The sequence below is a fragment of the Protopterus annectens genome, chromosome 6.part0, assembly GCF_019279795.1.
Source record: "Protopterus annectens isolate FY-2018-M chromosome 6.part0, PAN1.0, whole genome shotgun sequence".
Lineage (NCBI taxonomy): Eukaryota > Metazoa > Chordata > Ceratodontiformes > Protopteridae > Protopterus > Protopterus annectens.
The window spans coordinates 914,394,715-914,416,012 of NC_056737.1; the positions used below are offsets into that span (position 1 = coordinate 914,394,715).

Consider the following 21,298-nt stretch of genomic DNA (forward strand, 5'->3'; position numbering starts at 1 on the left):
CCATAGCCATTTCTGTGGTTTCATTTGAAGAAGACATGGGCAGAATAAAACTAGTTTAAAGAAGAGCAATTACAGATATGCAGGAGTTGTAACAGATCCCTTCAGAATAATTGATTAACTTAAAAAGATATCCTGGAGTTAAAAAGGCCACAAGTGGGCATGTTAAAGCCTTCAATACTTGAGATATAAAAGATTTTGTATAAGAAAAATCAGCAGGACAAAATGACATGAGAAATTTTCAGTGGATTGGCGAAGAGGGATGTGAGTGTGTACTGGTTCATGGAATCCTTTGCAAATACAGAGTTAAAACAGGTGATTTCAAGAATATATGAACAGAAATCTATTACTAAATAGATATGGAGCTTGGCAAGTTTACATGAGACCAATTTTGAGTAGCAGAGATTTAAAAGATACTATTTTTTGTGGGCTGTGAAGGTATGATTTTATTTTTTTCTCTGCCAAAAAGTTTAAGTTTATGGAGTACATTTATCCACTAATTTGTGAGGTATATGGCACTCCCATTTTCCCCTTATTGTTTATTATGGCTTTGATCCCTTGAGTCTGGCCATTAATAGGTGTACTAGTAAAAGACCTGTGCCTAGAGAAGAGATGTGGTATTGTATGAGGAAGTCTGGAGTGTCAGAGAAGTATGTAAGAGTGGTACAGGATATGTACGAGGGTAGTGTGACAGCGGTGAGGTCTGCGGTGGGAGTGACAGATGCGTTTAAGGTGGAGGTGGGATTACATCAAGGATCAGCTCTGAGCCCTTTCTTATTTGCAATGGTGACGGACAGGTTGACAAACGAGATCAGACAGGAGTCCCCGTGGACTATGATGTTTGCAGATGACATTGTGATCTGTAGTGAGAGTAGGGAACAGGTGGAGGAGACCCTGGAGAGATGGAGATATGCTCTAGAGAGAAGAGGAATGAAGGTCAAAAGGACTAAGACAGAATATATGTGTGTGAATGAGAGGGAGGATAGAGGAATGATGAGGATGCAGGGAGTAGAAGTGGCAAAGGTGAATGAGTTTAAGTACTTGGGATCAACAGTTCAGAGTAATGGTGAGTGTGGAAGAGAGGTGAAGAAGAGAGTACAGGTAGGATGGAGTGGGTAGAGAAGAGTGTCAGGAGTGATTTTTGACAGATGAGTACCTGTAAGAGTGAAAAGGAAGGTCTACAAGAGGGTAGTGAGACCAGCTATGTTATACGGGTTGGAGACAGTGGCATTGACAAAAAGGCAGGAGTCAGAGCTTGACATGGCAGAGTTGAAGATGTTAAGATTTGCACTGGGTGTGACGAGGCTGGACAGGATTAGGAATAAGTATATTAGGGGGTCAGCCCAGGTTGGAAGGTTTGGAGACAAAGCCAGAGAGGCAAGATTACTTTGGTTTGGACATGTGCTGAGGAGGGATGCAGAGTTTATTGGGAAAAAGATGCTAAGGATGAAGCTGCCAGGTAACAGGAAAAGAGGAAGGCCTAAGATAAGGTTTATGGATGTGGTGAGAGAGGACATGCAGGTGGTTGGTGTGAGAGGTCAAGATGCAGAGGACAGGAAGAAATGGAAACAGTTGATCTGCTGTGGTGACCCCTAATGGGAGCAGCCGAAAGAAGAAGAAGACTAGCAAAAGACCTGTGTCAGACACCATTCTCAACCACCAAATTTTAACCTAAGTGGAAGGTTCTACAATTTTGATTCATATCTTGAGGGAATCTGTAATGAGTTGCTTGGGGTGGAAGGTTGCGTGTCTTTTAAGGTCACAGTTTAAGTTATGAAAAACTGAATATCCTGTCTTTTAGAGTTAGGTATTCATCAGGCAGCTGGATAATCCACAAATACCCTTCTTTTCCAGGCACGTCTAATGTGATGCTTATGTACACAATGGACTTGGGATATGTCATTGACAGCTTCAGATACTTGATTAGATCTTGGAAAGCACATTTTATGTTGATGTCCAGAACAGCTTTTGTTAAAATGTCCATATTTTCCATGGTCTTTCATGTTGTTTGTGTTTGCTAGTGCAATATGGTCCTAAGTTTCTTCTGATCATGTATATGTTTTAGTTTTACCTTTATATGGGTGAACAAGACCCAGGGTATAGAGTATAGAGGAAGCCTGTGCAAGCACTTATAAGGGCAAAAAAGGTTTAGGGTACCTATGAACTTTATCAAACCACATTTTCAGTATACATATCAAAGAGGTTGAGTAGGCCTGAAATGTCAGCATGATGGAACTTGGAAATGCTGCAGCATGTTTTAGTTTGCAAGATAAAGTGAGTTGTAGAGTGAAAGTACTACATCTGCTTACCAGGTTGTGGCATATAGATAAAAATGATATTGTAAAAGTATTACAGCATGTCTAAGATGTGTGCAGGTGATGTTGTGGAACTCCACATGTATTGTGGTGGAGGGAAGCATAAACCAGTCAGATGGAGTTCTTTGGAGGCCAACAGAAGAGAAAATGGTGAGGAACTGTGAGTAGAGTGTGCTGGGCTTACCAATACTTCTGTAAACATGTACATTTTAGTTGAGTACCAAAGAATACATATGATATTTTGAAATCAGATGTGTAATGTTGTGTTGGTGATCTTTGTGCTGTTGCCAATGAGTATGTGCCAACCAGGACGTTCAGTGTACGTTATGGAGGGTGAAAGTGGATTAGGACAATTTTGGGGACAGGAGTTTCCCCTGTGGAACATAGGAGTGAACAAAGTTACAGAGATACAAATTTATTTATTTATTACTTATTTATTGCATTTGTTTACTGGGATAAATCCACTGGGCCTAAAAGAGCCCATTTTCAGTAGAGGCCCGGGGAGAAAAGCTCAAACGAGATATAGAAAAAAATATAAACATTAATTAGTACAGAAGCAGAAACAGTGTTACAGATAGTAAATATAGTAACATATACAGAATATATACATAAAAGCAGGAATCTAGTTTGTTTGATTACAGCAATATATACAGAAAATATACATTAAAGCAGAATTCAATGAATTCAATCAGATTGGTATAAAAAGAGATCAGTACTATTGTACCAGAATCAACAAGTGAAAATAAAAATAAATATGTTATATTAATATGTTAATATTAATTATTAATATACTAATATGTTAATATTAAGTTATAACTAGGCCTAATTATCACAAGTTAGAGAAATAACCACATACATGGAAAATGTTCAAGATGGAGTCACCCATCATTTTAAAAGGTCATTGCAACATCAAGAGGTTAGTAAAGTTAATTTTTACAATTCTAATCAATTCAATTTGGTTAATCAGTTGTAGTGGTCTTCCATTAAACCCATACGTAAAGGGCCTATCCGAAGACTGACTTTTGGAAGGTCATTAAGGGAAGGATCTGCTGCAGCTACATGATTTAGATATGGTGGACATAATTATGATCTGATTAACCTGTAAGTTAACAGAGGTTTTTTTAAGCAGGATACCTTGATTAGTGCTCTTATTGACCTCACTGAGTCTGGGAAGGGGGGAAAAAGAATGGCTTGTGTGTGATTACCTGGAAGGATGTAAAGCTTGTAAACACAAAGGCTTTGCTAACTTAAAATACATGTCTGGGATAGGAGAAACAATACTGTATTGTGATGAGCAACTGTCCCTTTTGGAATGAGACTTTCCTTGGCATTTAGTATGTTTTATGTCTGAGGAGGTAAGAACATCCTTGAACTGTCTGGAAAGGTATGAGTAGCATAACACTGTAACTGAAGAATAGTTTGAGGAGAATTGATGTGATGATTTTTATTTTTATGCATCAAGCTGTTTTCTTTCATCTCTACATCTTCTTATATTTATCCTTTCAATGTGCTTCCTTTCAGTGGTGTTTCAGTACCACCTGCTGGGAGGTCTTCAAAGAAGTGGCTATGCACAACCTCCAGTTAGACAGAGACACCTATACCAAATCAGTTCTTGCCTAAATAAATAAATGACTGGAGGATGTAACCACCACTAAAGTTATTACTATAAGAGATAATCAGATCCCTTGGCTCACCAGGAATGTCTACAAGCTACAGAGGGAAAGAAACACAGCCTTCAAGGCAAATGACAAAGAAAGGTTAAAGGCAGCCAGGTCAAATCTGAAAAAGGGCATCAAAGAGGCAAAGAGGGAGTATGGGAGGAAAATTCAGATCTGCTTCCAAGACATGATGGACACGAGAAGCCTATCTATAAGACCAAAACACCCCCATGTGATGACAGCTTGGAATTCCTAAATGAATTGAACTCCTTCTTTGGCAGATTTGAGGAGAAGAACACCACAGTACCTTCTAAAACAAAGACTGACATAGAGGAGATAGTGTTCACCTTAAACTCTGAGGAGGTGAGACTTCAGCTTAAGAAGGTGAATCCTAGGAAGGCTGCTAGACCAGATAACATACCTGGCAAGGTGATGAAGGGGTGTGCTGATCCATTATGTCTGGTACTGACAGACATCTTCAACTCATCCCTTGCTATGGAGAAAGTACCCTTGCATTTTAAGGAAACAAGTATTGTCCCACTTCCGAAGAAACCCAGCCATACCTCTTCAATGACTTCAGATCAGTCACCTTAACCTCAAACATTATGAAGTGCTTTGAGAGGATTGTGAAGAAACATCTATCTGCAGGTCTGCCTAAGTCCTTCGATCTGCTCCAGTTTGCATACCAGGCAAATAGATCGACTGCAGATGCGATATCAGTTGGACTTCACTTTGCACTAAAACATCTAGAAGCGAGGAATAACTATGTAAGGCTGCTGTACATCGACTTCAGTTCTGGGTTCAGCACTGTGATGACGATGCAACTGGTGGATAAACTTGTGAAATTTGGGATAAACAAACACTTACGTAATTGGACTCTTGACTTTCTGATTGGTAGACCCCAATGGACATGTGCTGGAAACAACACCTCTCAACGTATAATCCTGAATACTGGCGTTGCCCAAGGTTGTGTGCTCAGCCTCTTGCTCTTCAACATCCTCACCCATGAGTGTACTGCAAAAACATAACTCAAACCATATTATAAAATTTGCTGATGATACCACGGTCGTGGGTCTCATTAGTGATGGAGATGAACATAACTACAGGTATGAGGTGAACACTTTGATTGCCTGGTGTGACCTGAATGTTAATAAGACCAATGAAAGGAGTATGGACTTCAGGAGAAAGGCAACAGTTCACCAACCACTCACTATTAAAGGGGAGTTAAAAGATAAAGTCAAAACGACCAACTTCCTGGGCATTCACAGCTCAGATGACCTCTCCTGGACTGTTAATACCAATCAAATAGTCAAGAAGGCTCAACAGAGGCTTCACCTCCTGAGAAGCTCAAAAAGGCCAGGTCCCACTGTCTGCTCTCACCACTTTCTACAGGGGAGCTATCGAGAGCATCCTCCCTAGCAACTTCATAGCATAGCTGGGCAACTGCACAGTTGCTGAGAAGAAGAAATTACAGAGGGTGGTGAGGGTGGCCAAGGAAATCTTGGGCATACACCACCCTTCTATTCAGGAGCTTTTCTTTAGAACAAGAAAGAGAACATACAAAATACTAGCTGATTCGACCCATCCAGCCCACAACTGGTTCTTATAACTTGCGTCTGGGAGGAGGTACCGCAGCTTCCACTGTAGGACTTCCAGATTCAGGAACAGTTTGTATCCTACAGCTGTGAGAATTATTAACTCTGACACCAACCGTAACACCTGATATATTGAAGCATCTTTTTTTTAATCCTGCTGCTCTGAGCAATTGCTCCCAGTATTACTATTATGGAGTATGATGGCTATACTGAGTCATGTCTAAGGTTAACAAGTGCAATATGGTAACTAAACAGCTGCTATTCACTAGTCTCTATTTATTCTGTTTTACCAGTGATGGGGTTTGGTGGTGTGCATTTGTTTATTTATTATTTATCATTGGATAATGGGTATTGAGTGTATTTTTGTGATGTGAACTACCTCTTGCATGTCATATGTGTTATTTTCTTTCTTATGTTATTCTTTGATACCACTGTAACTATGCTATTTGCACTGCATTTCTATTGTGAGTTGACATTTGTAATTTTGTTTAGGCTGCATGTATGTGGTCCTAAATGACAATAAAGTTTCTTTGAATTTTTGAAACTTTTAAATCTTTCAGCTTTTCCCGTTAGGGGTCGCCATAGCGGAACAACGGTCCACAGAATGATTGGCACTGGAGTTTTTATGGTGCCAACTTGCAGTCCAGTGCCCAGTCTTCGACAGGAGGCACACACACACACACACACACACACACACACACACACACACACACACACACACACACACACACACATACACACACACACACACACACACACACACACACACACACACACACACACACACACACTCACCCCTACAGCCAGTTTAGTGTGTTCGATCCACCTTCACTATGTCTTTGGGATGTAGGAGGAAACTGGAGCACCTGGAGAAAACCCACATGACAGCAGGAAGGACATGCAGACTCCGCACAGAAGGCACCTCAGCCGTCAATTGAACTGGAGGACCTATTGCTGGGAAGTGGCAATGCTAATTGCTGCACCTCCACAGTCTTATTTCATCTCTAGTTCTTTCATCACTACATTTCATTTATATATTTAATGGCACAAGATTATTTTGTATATTTTTTGCATATTAATAAAACAGAATAAAATATTTGAAGGAAATGTTTATACATCATATATTAGATGAATTAGTCTCAAAATATTTACTTAATTATTTTTTTCAGGAAATTCTAATGTCACCAAAGTATCAGAAGGCTCCAGAAATATATAAAGCCATAGTTAATCTTTTTGGTGTCAGGTCTGTATGAAAAGAAAGTTCTGCATATCTTTTTTAATTGTATTTATATATATTTTTTTAAATACAGATTGTTTAAAAACAGCATTTTATTTATTTCAGTAATGACTACTAAGTGGGTTGGTGTGTTGGTCCAAGATCTGTTTTATTTTACAATGTATTTCAAAATCAGTGGCCAATGTCATAACATAAAATGTGCAGTGCAAATAAGTGTTACAACACTAGCAAACAGCATTGCAATGCATTGTATTCCATATTTGCAAAACATTAGCAAAACTCTACCTAACCCTATTGCAGGCACATGTATGAAATTAGATTTGATTCAAAGGAAGAGGTAGTAGGAACTCCTCCATTTCCTTAATCATCTTATATGCTTTTCTGCATACATGTTTTGTGATATGTATATATCTTGCATATTTATAATGATTAAACAAAAAAGAAAAAAAAATACTAAAACATCTACAATAACTCATATCTCTTCTGATCATTGTTATGACATTGCAAAACATGCTAATATTGAGCATATCAACTGTTTTTAAAAGATATGATGTATGTGCATCTTGAGAATTTATAATTAAAGTAAAATGAAGGGAAACTCAAGCTGGAAATATCTAGTTTAACATGGATTTCTAGTGACCATTTTATGACATCACAAAACATGCCAACATTGGGCATATGTACTAATTTAGGAGACAATATTTACAATGCAAAATCTGATAAGAGTTCCATCTTCAGTAACCTATTGGACTGATGCTACAGGCATTAGAATTACTTTGTTACAAAATCTTCCAGGGGGTGTCTGAGCCCCCATTCCCATTATGCATCACTCACCTTACACTTTCCCTAAAAATTATCAAAGCATGATTGTTTCCATAAAATGTTGCTCAATCACAATTGTTTGAGAATGTTTCCTCTACAACTCTTCTGCAGTTATATAAATATGCCCCTACCACCCCATATGGGTGCAAGCTCCCACTTTTTTGATCTTATATTCTAATTTAATGGCTAGATGACAGTGGGAGAGGAGAAGCTCCCAGCAAAATGATTTTGCACCAGCAGTGATCTTACTGTACCTACATGTCTAACTTTCCAGTCATGATAAAAGGTGAACGGGTGGGGGGTTGGCATAATGGTTAAGGTGTTTACCTTAAAGACACAAGGTACCAGGTTTGATTCTCACATAGGTTAATTGGTTAGGCTTAAAATGGCCCACAAGGACAGTTAGCCTAATACTAACCTATGAACCTATGAAAGACCACGCATGTTCAGGCCATTAGAATCTAATTATCAGAATACCTGTAGGGATACTTTCACCCCACATTCCCTACTTCTTTTTTACTGCACTTTAGAAATTGCCAGAGAAAAAAGGCCTTAGACTACGTTACTCTTAAGTATGGTTTGTGTGTGCTTGTTACTAGATGTAGTTTCTTTGCCTTTTGCTCTCACTTTGTTGGAAAAAGTAGTTTTCCTTCTTTTTTCATGTCAAAAAAGTTATCTTTATTACTCTTTATACCACCATTTGGCTCATCTTTCCAGGATTAAATAAACCTTTGCCTTTGAATGTGTGCCTGTTGTCTGGCTATTCCATCTGCTGACTGGCACACTCACTGATCATACTGTCTTGAGGAAGAACACATCACTTCCACTTGTCTTATTTGCTTGGAGTTTAACCAGGCTACACAATGTAGGTGTTGTCAAACTCTTCAGGTGTTTTTAGAGGCTAAAGGATTATCCACTGTTCAGGGAGAAAGCAATCTAGAAAGCCTTGTTACACTTTATCTGATACCAATCTGAATAGTTGCTCTTCTATAGCTTCTGTTCTCCCAAAATGAAGAAGCTTAAATATGTCCTTCATATTTAAAAAAATCCTTCTATTTAATTTTCTTTTATTATTATAGAATACATAAATTAAACTTTGCAAGGGACTTCTGACTCAGGCATTATTGTTCAAGATCTTTCCTCATCATGGAAAAAAAAAAATCTGTCAAAATTCATGTAGTAACAGTGTTTGAATATACCAGCCCAAAAGTGAGTACTATTCAGACTTCTGTTTTTCCAGGCCAGACACATCCAGTTCACTTCCTTCTCCATTTTTGTATGATTGAGGTTACAATCAGTCAGCTGATGCAGTTCTTTACACTCAAGGCAGGAGATCAAGAGGATTTCCTTCCCATCTTTTCTGCCATTGGCACCAATGGACTTTCATTTTCACACCGGTAGCTACTTTCCCCAAAGCTCCAATGTCACAGAGGCCATTGTCTCTATTGCCAGCTCAGTTTTAGTTAAGTCATCTCCAGTTCTCGAGCTGTCATTGTCAGTGCCAAATACATTGCTGCCTCTGGAAGGTATTCACGTCAGCACCTGCCTTTCTGAAGATTATTATAAAGCATTGGCTGTAATGGTACTATCAATGTCAGTACCTGTGCTACTATTTTTGATGTTGTCCTTCACAGTGTCGCTTGTCTCAGTTATACTACCATCATGGCTGGCATCAGGATTTTGAGCTTTGGGCCCTTGAGCCCCTTACAATAATAGAACACTGGTACTGCAACTTGCAACATCTGCTTGCATTGTCACTTGCAATTCTGTCTTGAACTGCTCCATATGAAATATTCCAACCAGTGAAAGAAATTTCTTTTAAGGAATTCCAACATTGGCAGTCTCAGCCTTTAACATGCGATCCCCATCAGACATTCTTCTGGTACCATCCTTGTCAGGAGAACTTTTGGATCTTCTTATCAATGTAAGTAGTTTTTGTATTGTATAACTGTTGTAGGTTACACACTAAAGTGCACTAGCCTGTTTATAGCATTTACAGTGTTTTCTGAGTGTTTTTCTGTTGTTTCCTGAAAAAAAAAAAAAAAAAAATATATATATATATATATATATATATATATATATATTCTCTTTTCCCAACTTTACTGAAATAGATTAGTCCAGATTTCAGGTTTTGCTGAATTCTGGACTGTGATATAGTTTCCTGTGTTGCCCATATCCTTACTTGGATAGGAGGAAGCTTCTCTGTTCACCAGTGAGAGTGGGGAGCTTTGAGCAGCAAACTTTTCCAGATTTAAATATTTTTTTTCTCTGTTTTTTGCTCTGACTGCCTTTTCCCACCTAAAAAACGAATTTCGAACTGATCTGTGCTTTAAAAAGTTTAAATTGCATTTGCCTTCTGCTTTTCACAGTTTTTGCACTTGTTTTATATCAATTTAAGTCGTTTTTGTATTGTACAACTGTTGTAGGCTACACACTAAAGTGCGCTAGCCTGTTTATAGTATTCACAGTGTTTTCTGTGTGTTTTTCTGCTGTTTCCTGAAAAAAAATATTCTCTTTTCCCACCTTTGCTGAACTAGATTAGTCCAGATTTCAGGTTTTTCTGAATTCTGGACTGTGGTATAGTTTCCTGTGTTGCCCATATCCTTACTTGGATAGGAGGAAGCCTCTCTGTTCACCAGTGAGAGTGTGGAGCTTTGAGCAGCCTATCTGCCCCTGGAGGAGTGGTCTCAGCCCTGAAACTAGTAGCTTATTGGCTGTTTTGGGTCAACTCCTATCTCTTACAGTTTCCCTGCTTTAAAACCCGCATTTGCGCGGTTTTGCACAATTTTGCGCATAGCGCAGCATCGGGCAGCGCTGCTTAAATGGGTTTAAACTATTCCCGGCTCCACAAAGTCTGCTCTTCGCTTTTTCCCTTAAAACTGTTCTAAATCTCAAAGTAAGCACTCTATTTTAATTCTAAAGCCCTGCAGTTGCTCGTATAAGTAATCTTATAAGTAAGCACTAATAAACTAAAGCACTACACCCTCTTATACTCCCTTTAAGTACTTGGCTCCCTATTGGTCCTTTTTGATCAGTCAAAAAGTAGTTCCTTATACTATTCTGGCATGTCCAAAAGTCACTTTCGGGTTTACTCTCCAGTCCAGCTGGTGAATCTGGGAATCTTGAGGCAATGTTACAACTGCCTTATGTACACAGACCACCCTCTCCTCCTCCCAACAAGCTCAAATATATGTGAGAGATGCAACTATATAGCCAAACTGGAGACTGAGCTCTCTCAACCCTATACTGGCGCAGTCAGTCAGGTGGAGAAGGTAACCACACACACACCACAAATCCAGTCTCACATAGACCTATTGCAACAGAAAACCAAACACATAAACACACAAAAACATACTCGGAGGCTCTAAATAAAAATCTGCCCAAGCAGCAGAGACCTCCAAAGCAGACATCCAAGCAACCGCTACCCCACAACAATACCCACGTATCACATAGTTCACAGAGTCAGTGTGCCACACAGTCACAGCTCTTAAGGCTAAACAACACACCTAATACACTTGTAATAGGTGACTCTATTGTCAGACACACTGACATCCCAGTCACCAGGCTGAACAAGGAGAAGATCACTGTAAGCTGCCTGTCGGGTGCCAGAATCCGCCACATAACACAAGCACTCAGGTCACTCCAAAGCAAGTACAAATATGACTCCGTCATTGTCCATGCTGGTGTGAATGACCTGAGACGTACCTCCCTGGACTACATGAAAAGAGACATAGAGAAGCTCTCTGATGATGTAGCCCAGGCCAGTATGACCCTGACCTTGAGTAGCATCTTAACCTCACCAAGAATGATGCCACAGTATAAAGACAAAATGATCAATTTTAACAATTTGCTAAAGTATTGGTGTCATTCAAAGGGGATCCAGTGTCTGTCAACCTGGGATGACATGCTCGACAAGCCACGTTGCTTCACTAGGGACGGCTTGCACCTGTCACCCCTGGTCTTTTGAATATTGGCTAAGGCTCTTGCCACTCCCATAGTGCCTTTTTTAGGCAAGGGTCAAAAGACAAACCCACCTCCATAGACAACACAAGGAAAAAGAAACTAAGGGTAATGCTGCTCAAGTCTAAACCTCAAGATGCATGCACTCGAGGCTCTCCTCAGTATGGAGAATATCGATATCTGTGCAGTAACAGAAACCTGGTTCAAGGCTCCCGAGAGCACCCCAGCACTACCAGGTTATACCTCATACCATGCTTTTCGGCCCCAAAACTTGGACCGAACCACAAAAGGAGAGGGAGTATCCATATTCATCAAAGATACCCACACCTCCAGGTTAGTGGCACTGCACGAAGCATCGGAGACCATCCATGTGCAACTAACAGTGGGCAAAACTGCCTTTCAGTTTGTAGCCTGCTACAGACCACCCTTCCAAACTCAGGAACCCCACTCAGATTTCCTGAGAACACTGCAGAATATAAAGGTCTCTCCAAACACCATCATATTGGGTGACTTCAACTACCCAAACATAGACTGGGAGCACTACTCAAGCCCCAAAACCCTTCCCAACGGTTCCTAGAATTTATAAACTCAAATGCTATGGAACAACTGGTCACCACTCCCACAAGAGGGGAAAACATATTTGACCTGATCATCACCAACATGGGGACTCTATGTTCCATACCAGAGGTATACCCCTCATTGGTAAGATCTGACCATAAATTAATATCACTGGACATCCATATCCCATCCCCACCCCCAGCCAAGGAAACCATGGTGAAGAACTTCTCAAAAGCAAATTTCACACTTCTCAAAACTGAGGTGGAATCCTTCAAAGCCACCGGGCCAGTGGGAAATACTGCCCAAACTGCAGAATCCTTTACAAACGCATTCTATGGACACCTACAGGAATGCATGGATCGTGCTATCCCAAATAAAACCAAGACTCACTCCTCCAAAGACAGGAGACCTGTCTGGTGGACCCCAGCCATAAATAAGCTATACAACAGAAGGAGGAAGCTACTACATGATAGAGCAAAATCCCAAAAAGGGAAGGCATCTCTGATCAGTACTAGCAAGCAACTACGATCCCTCATAAAATTATCGAAGACCAGCTTCGAAAGAAAAATTGCACAAGATGCTAAAGATAATCACAAGGCCTTCTTTAGTTATGTCAGGAACCTGGGTGGCAACTCCCAGATATGCTCTGAGTTAGTGCAAAATGACAAAAAATACACTGAACCCACAGACATTGCCAACATCCTGGCAGACAGGTTCAGAGCAAACTTCTCCCCCCCCTTCCCCCCAAAAGAGCAAATGTATATCCCAACAGAGTGTAGCCTCCCTGACATCACAGATGCACAGGTGAGAGCTGCCCTCTCCAAGGCAAAAAACACAGCACCAATGGAACCGGACGGTATCCCGGGCTGCATCTTACATGAGCTCCAAGAAGAACTGAACCCTCACATAAAGTCACTGTTCAATCTCAGCCTTACTACAGGATATGTACCCAAGGAATGGCGTACAGCAACAGTGGTCCCACTACACAAAGGTGGTGCCACAACGGACCCCGGAAACTATCGCCCTATAAGCGTGACTAGCCTGGTCTGCAAAGCTATGGAGTGTATCATCATGGAACTCATAAACAAAGACATTGGGAACCTCCAAACACTGGATCCTACCCAATTCGGCTTTGTTAAGGGCAAATCTTGCCTCTTGAACCTGGTCGACTTCTTTGAAACAGTCACCAAGGCCAGAGATGAAGGGAAGTTAGTCCACACAGCCTACCTGGACCTTGCAAAAGCCTTCGACACAATACCCCACTCAGGCATCATAAATAAGCTTACCAGCTTAAATATCAACCCCTATGTCACAAGATGGGTTGCAAACTGGCTCAGGGATAGAACCCACATGGTCAGAATTGCAGGTGCCATGTCAGACTCTAAACCATTTACAAGTGGCGTCCCACAAGGCTCAGTCCTGGGACCTCTCTTGTTCGGTATATATTTCTCTGAGGTACAGGCTAACATGGGAGGACTATGGCTGACCAAGTTCGCAGATGACTGCAAACTGGGTGCCATAATCGACTCACTGACTGACACAAGCATCCTCCAAAAGGGTCTCACAGAGACAGATAACTGGTGCCAGAGCCACGGCCTAAAGCTAAATGCCAAAAAGTACATAGTTATCCCCTTTGGGAAAAACAAAGTGCCCACAAATTACCACATAGGTGGTAATCCATTAAGTATGGAAGAAGTAATTAGGGATTTGGGGACCCAAGTAGATAGCAATCTCTCCTTTGACAATCACGTTGCCAAAGTGGTTAGAAAGACCTTCTATATAGCCCACCTTATCACGAAAGGGTTCACATCTAGATCAAGAGAGGTCATTGTGCCCCTCTACTCATCACTCATCAGGCCCATAATTGAATACAATGCCCCATTTGGGATGTACCTTACCTGACACCTGCAGCAACTGGAAAGACCCCAAAAGTACCTCACCAAGAGGATCAAGGGACTCAAACAGATGTCCTACGCAGTTAGGCTAAAGAAACTCCAGCTCTACTCAGTTGCTTACCGCCTACTCATAGGCGATCTGTGCCTGACGTATAAAGCCATGTCCAAACCAGAATTAATGGAAATGCTCCACCTCAGGAAATCCAAATCCTTTAGGGCTACATGCTCCAGGGACTTAAACCTCAGCACAGAAATAAATAGGACATGCTGGAGGGACAGATTCATATCCCAGAGGCTTCCCTCACTCTGGAACAAAATCCCAATCCATGTTAGGCAGAGCCCCTCAATGATCCTTTTCAAGAGAAATCTTGACGAGTGGATGGGAGATCATAGGTTTACCCCTGGGATCTCTTCTGTGTCCCTACTAGTCAGAGGCACAGTAAACTAACATTAAAAGGGCTATCTTCTGTGACCTACTATACAGAGGTACAGTCAACTAATCTAAAAGGGTAGCGAAAGCCAAACACACTCTGGCTTGGCTTACAAATGCCCTAGGGCAAATAGCCTAGTATCAACCTATGAACCTATGAACCTATGATTCTGAACATCTCTCCAAAAAACAGTAACAACTTCCAATCAAGATTGTCAACTACTCAAGGAAGTTCTTGTTCTTGAGTGTCAGTGTTCTGGGTCAGAGATGCCCATTACCAGTTCAGTGCTCTTCCCTTGACTCTCACCTCTGTCCCATGGGGTTTATCAGGTATATGTCAGTAGTAGGTAGCAGCAGTTTACCAAAGCCTGCAGGGATCCAAGTTATTTCAATTTCCAAACACAGGAGGGAAGAATAATATTAGCGGGGGACTTAAATTTACCAGAAACAGACTGGAATAACATTGATTCAACATTAGTAAAGAAATTAACAACAGCAACCACTGAGCAAAAAAAAACAGCAAAATACAACCCAAGGGTGATCCACAAGTTTAATTGTAGCAAATTCTCTTCGTCTGACGTCTCAGCCATAGCCTTCAAGGAGTAAAGAACCATAGAAGCGCACACATTTTATATACTAACAGACAATAATTGAATAATTAATTAATTATCCACTTAAAAGATTTTTTATCAAACTAATACAATAAAACAATAAAATAATTAAATTAATACTCTCCAATTCATTTCTTCATTTAACCCATGCGGGTATAAAGTGCCAAACTTTAAAATATAAATAGCCTCTTTAAACAATAACTGTTTTTTAAAATTATTAACATCAAAATGAGAAAAATTCACTTTTTCCAGCACTGTACCTTTTAACCCCTCATTACTACCTTAATGAAATTTTTTAAAATGCATGGCCACAGAACTTTCTTCTATATTATTAACAATGTCTCTAGCATGTTCCATTAATCTAACTTTGAATGCCTTTTTTGTTTCACCAATATAAAATTGGTTACCAAAGTTACCAAAGCCTGCAGGGATCCAAGTTATTTCAATTTCCAGGAGGGAAGAATAATATTAGCAGGGGACTTAAATTTACCAGAAACAGACTGGAATAATATTGATTCAACGTTAGTAAAGAAATTATTCACAGAGTATATTCAGGAACAACAAATGCTTCAGATTGTAAAAAAAACTTCTATGGGATGGAATATACTAGCGATTGTTTGTGTTCCCAAAGAAATTACTGTAACTTCAAGTCAAGTTTTACCATCACTGATGTGCAGTGATCATGGGGTTATTAAGGTTAATTTGTCACTAGATAATTCTGCCAAACTGAAATCTAAGCCAATTCACAGAAGGTTAATTACAGATTATAGGGAAGCAAAATAGTTACTGTATAAAACTAACTGGAGTGAGGTGTTCAGTGGATAGACTGCAGATAGAATGTGGAAAGCGAAATTATTTGAGTGCAAAAAGTCAAAAAATGTTTAACATCAGGAGCTAGACATGCAACATCAGGGAGGTATATTTCCATAAGAACAGGATACCTGATGAAGGTGAAAGACAAAAAAAAATATAAGAAACAGAAGAGAGGTCGAACTACAACTTTGAAAACTGAAATAAACAAGCTGAACAAACAGATTAAGCACAGTGTTAGACAAGATCAAGAAAAATCTGAAGAAAATGTATTCTTAGACACAACAGATTATAGATATATTTACAAAATCTTATGCAAAACAGTTTAGCTCCACAAAAGGGGTGGTAAGTTGTCCTTGTGACATCCAGGTAACCCCAGATACTGGAATCAAATTAGATTATATTGAAAAAGAACTGTGCAAACTGGATCCAAACAAAGTGCAGGGAGGAGATGGAATAAGTAACAATGACCTGACAACACTTCAGCAAGAACTTACACTATCATTATATCTGTTATTCACTAGGTCATATAAATATGGAGAGATTCCTCAAGATTGGAGACATGCACTTATTAAACCTGTCTTTAAGGGAAGGGGGAGTAGGACAAACCCAGAATCATATAGACCCTAAGTCTACTTTCATGTTGTGGAAAAATAATGGAGAAGGTAATACTGGATCAGTTATTTCAGAACTGGATAGGTTGGGACTTGAAACCATATATCAGCATGCGTATGTTGAAAATAGATCTATTGCCACCTGTAACATGATGTTCTATAAAGAGAAGCTATGTACTCACCATAACCTTTCATCTGAGTAGGTAACTTCATTTGTCTGCAACCTGTGGGTATCGGATCCGATTCGGATCTGAGCCGGCAGCTTTCCAAGCTTACAGATCCGAGCTCCAAGCTCCTCCCCCTTACCCATAACACCCTGCTACCTCCTTGTAACCCTCAGATCGAGTTTGCCAGAGAAGGCAATAGACAGTTTCTATAACCTATTAACCCTTATCATTTTGCAAGGGTGATGACTGAACAAGATATACACAGGCTCGTAACTAGCAAACCATAGATCCGGGGGAAGGAAGGAGGGTCGGTTGCAGACAAATGAAGTTACCTACTCAGATGGAATGTTATGGTGAGTACATAACTTCTTTATCTGAAGTAGTTAACTTCATTTGGTCTACAACCTGTGGGACAGAGTCCCCAGCTACCCGTAACTTGGGAGGCCCTTATGGAAGGATATTCCGGAGCACTGCAGAGCCAAAAGAAGCACGTCCTCTGGAAATGAGATCCAATTTATAGTGTGAAATGAAGGTATGTGAAGAAGCCCAAGTTGCTGCTGCGCAAATGTCATCTAAAGAGACCCTTGACTAAAAGGCAGCAGAGGTAGCCATAGATCGTGTAGAGTGGGCTCGCACTTTTAGGGGCTCAGGATGACCGGAACGTTTGTAGGCGAGGAGAATACATTGGGAGATCCACCTCGCTAATGTAACTTTAGTGACTGGCTTTCCCAAATGTGATTTTGCAAAGGACACAAAAAGTTGGTCAGATTTCCTGATATCTACAGTTCTGTTCAGGTAGAAACGTAGTTGTCTGTGAACATCCAAACAATGGAGTCTGTACTCTCCTTTATTCTGAAAATTTGGAAAGAAGACCGGTAGATTGATAGAATGATTGATATTGGCCTCTGAGGATACTTTGGGCAGGAAGGAGGGATTGGTCCTGAGGGATACCCTGTCCTTATGAAAAATGATGTAAGGAGGTTTACAGCACAGAGGGTGAAGTTCAGAAATTCTCCTGGCGGACGTAATGGCAATCAAGAAGATTGTCTTCCAAGATACATACTTTAATTCCACTGTGGCCGCCGGTTCAAATGGGTGCCCAGTTAGAGCTTGAAGAACTATGGTAAGATCCCATGGAGGTACTGTATCTCTAATCAGGGGTCGTAACAAGAAGGCTCCTTTCATGAATGATTTACAGATCTTGGACGAAGCCAGAGGCCATGAATTGTTACCTATGTGGTAATGGGAGATAGCTGCCAGCTGGACTTTAATAGTGGATGCACTAGCTCCCTGCTGAAAGGTATGTGAAAGAAAGTCTAGAACTGCTGGTACGGGGGCCACGAAAGGATCTAGATTCAGCATCTCTGCCCAGATGGAAAAATGCTTCCATTTACTCTTGTAGATCTTTCTGGTGGATGGTTTGTGCACGTCCAAAAGGATGGCCTTAACAGAGGAGGATAATCCGGGAGTCCTAGCCATTAGGGGAACTGGATCAACCAAGCTGAGAGCTTGAGATGATCCAGGTTGGGGGTCTTGAACCCCAGTGGATGGGAAATCAGATCCGGACTGGGATCTAGGATCCAGGGAGGATGTACTAGATGAGACCGTAAGTAAGGGAACCAGGTCTGGCGAGGCCAGAATGGGGCTATGAGGATAACTCTGCTCCCCAACCGACGAGCTTTCTGTAGGAACTTTGTTATCAAGGGAAGAGGGGGATAAGCATAGAGAAGACCGGATGGCCAAGCATGAACTAGAGCGTCTCTTGGGGCTTCCCCTGGTGGGGGAATCAGAGCGAAGAACTCGCTGCATTTTGCGTTTGAAGGCGAAGCGAAGAGATCGCAGCAAGGTTGACCCCAGGTGAGGAATATCTGGTTTGCTACTGTTGGGTTCAGAGACCACTCATAAGGTGAGAGAATCGTTCGACTCAGCCTGTCTGCCAAGATGTTTGACCAACCCGGAATGTGCGTTGCTATGAGAAAGCGGTTGGTGGAGATCACCCATTCCCACACTCTCATGGCCTCCCTGCAAAGAGGATAGGATCTGGTTCCCCCCTGTTTGTTTATGTACCAGACTACAGACATGTTGTCTGATTGAATTGCAATCATACCCGGAGGAAGAAGGTTATGGAGAGCCTGCAACGCCAAAAGCACCGCCCTCATGTCCAGTACATTGATATGCAGTGAGGTCTCTGTGGGAGTCCACATGCCTTGGACAGCTCTGCCCCTGTAATGCCCCCCCCACCTGAGGAGAGATGCGTCCGTGGTCACTGTGACTTGTGGGGGAGGTAGGATGAAAGGGCATCCTTCCCGAAGGTCTGTGGAATGAAGCCATCAGAGGAGCGACTCCTTGCACACCCTGCTGAGAGGAATAGGGGTAGATAGGGGTTGAAAAAGAATAGACCATTGCACTTGAAGAGTCCACTGAAGGATTCTCATCTTTAGACGGGTGAACAGAGATCCCTAGTTGTTGAGCTAGTTGTAACAGGTAATCTCTGTTTGAGCAAAGTTGATGCCTGGTGGGGGTGGTAAGGAGCCAGTCGTTGAGGTACGGGAAGACCTGTATGCCCTGAAGTCTCAGGTGGGCTGCTACTACTGCCATGACCTTGGTAAACACCCTGGGGGCTGTGGTGAGACCAAAGGGTAAGACCCTGAATTGGTAGTGACTGGTTCCTAGCCGAAAGCGGAGAAACCTCCTGGATCATCTGTCCATAAGAATGTGGTAGTAAGCATCTTGGAGGTCTATTGAGCACATCCAGTTGTTCTCCTGTAACAGTGGGGGGATAGATTGAATAGTGACCATCCGGAATTTCTCTTTGGGTACTAACAGGTTCAGTGTTGATAGGTCGAGTATGAGTCTTAGGTCCCCTGTCTTTTTTGGCACCAAAAAGAACCTGGACTAGAACCCTAATCCGGACTGCCCTGGGGGGGACGGGCTGGATTGCTCTTTTTCTTAGCAGTTTTTGAATTTCTATAGCTGCTGCATCCCTCTGACCGGGTGGGACATTGGGGATTCCTTGTGATCGAGGAGGGGAGGTTAAGAAGGGGATTGAATATCCTCTGGATACAATTTGGAGCACCCAGCGATCTGTGGTGATGGACTCCCATTTGGCTAGGTGTTCCGAGAAGCACCCCCCGACTGCCTCCAGAGAAGGGCAGTCGGGCAACCCCTCAAGGCTGCTGTGCGGGTTGGTCCAAGAAAGGTTCTCTTGACCCAAAGTTCTTCGGGCCCCCTCTGCCTCTGGGCCGGCACCCACCTTGTCCTCCTCTGCATCTGAAGGACGAGGTCTCCGAAGCGAAATGGGGTTGTTGAGTCTTCCGGAACCACATCTTCTTCTGTCCCTTTTGGTTCCTGGAATAGGACCTCTGTGGAGCCGAGAAGCGGATCCCGATGGCAGACAACGTCTTCCCATCTTTCTCGCTCTGGAATAGCGTGTCGTGGATGGTCTTGCCAAAGAGCGTTGAACCATCATAAGGGTCGTTTGTGAAGGACACCTTAAAGGGTTCCGCGAAGTCACAAAGACGGAGCCAGGCCTGTCTTCGTAAGACGACACCCATTCCGCTAGCCCTAGCTGCTCCTTCCATGGCATGGGAGAGGAGCCACATGGATGTGTTTGTGATTGACTTGAGAGTGGCCATTTGGGACGAGAACGTACGCTTGTCCTCGGCCGACATGGACTCTGGGGGTGATCCAGCGTACTCCTTAATCAGGTCCCGCCGGAGTCGAATAACATGTGCCATGTAATTCAGAGACCTTACTGAGAAGGTCGCTGAAGAGATCATCCGCTTTCCCAAATGGTCCATCATCCGAGAATCCTTATCTGGAGGATGTACCGAGGAACTCTCCTGTGCTTGTTCCTTCTTGGCGGCCGCCGCCACCAACATAGCATCCACAGGGGCACCCTTACTCCAACAAGCCTTGTCTGAGGGGGGCTCAGTATTTTGTTGGGATGCTTGGGGATCGGCTCCACAGTGTCCGGATCCTTCCACGCCCTGGTAGTAATAAAATCTACCAGGGGGTCGGTGGGGGGACACACCCAAGAGGTAGATGGGCCTGCGTCAAATGCATCCAGAAATACGGACTCATCTGAGGAAGGCTTTTGGGTGGACCACCCTCCCCTAATGTGTAACATTTCCATGATGTCTCCAAAGGAAACGTCTTTGGGGGGTGATCTTGGGGAGCCTTCCCCTTCCTCCAGGTCCGTGTCTTCCGTGAGGGACTCAGGTGAGTCCAAGTGCCTCCTCTTGCACTTCCACTTGTGAGGCACCTCCTCGGGGGGGCTGTACGAAGAGGCCTCACCAGCGATGTCCTGTTCCTCCAAGGGAACCATCTGGGATGTAAGCGCAGGCTGTCCCTGGAGTCAGATAGGCTCAATTGCATGGGAGCGATGGGGTGGTCCGGAGCAAGAGCCGGGGGTCTGGAGTCCCTCAAGAGGGCCCTCTCCACTACGTCAAATGCTGATGGTGAACTGCTCTCCCTTGGATCCGAGAGCAGTTCCCTCGGCTCTGACGTACAGATCGGAGCCGAAGGCGACCCGATCGGATCCAAAAGGGTAGTGTGACCCGACCTGGGCAGGGCTGAAGTTCCACTAGCCCCTCCAGATCCGACGCCCGCCCAATGGCTCTGAGAGCT

The 21,298-nt window shown here is 42.4% G+C and overlaps 1 protein-coding gene across 1 annotated transcript in view; it reads left to right on the plus strand.

Moving 5' to 3' along the window:
* Positions 1–21,298, plus strand: part of LOC122804603 (cholesterol 24-hydroxylase-like) — a 515,734-nt gene that overhangs the window by 129,545 nt on the left and 364,891 nt on the right. The window contains exon 4 of the mRNA XM_044074565.1: positions 6,735–6,808. Within this exon, the coding sequence (XP_043930500.1) occupies positions 6,735–6,808 (74 nt within the window). The remainder of the gene's footprint in view (positions 1–6,734; positions 6,809–21,298) is intronic.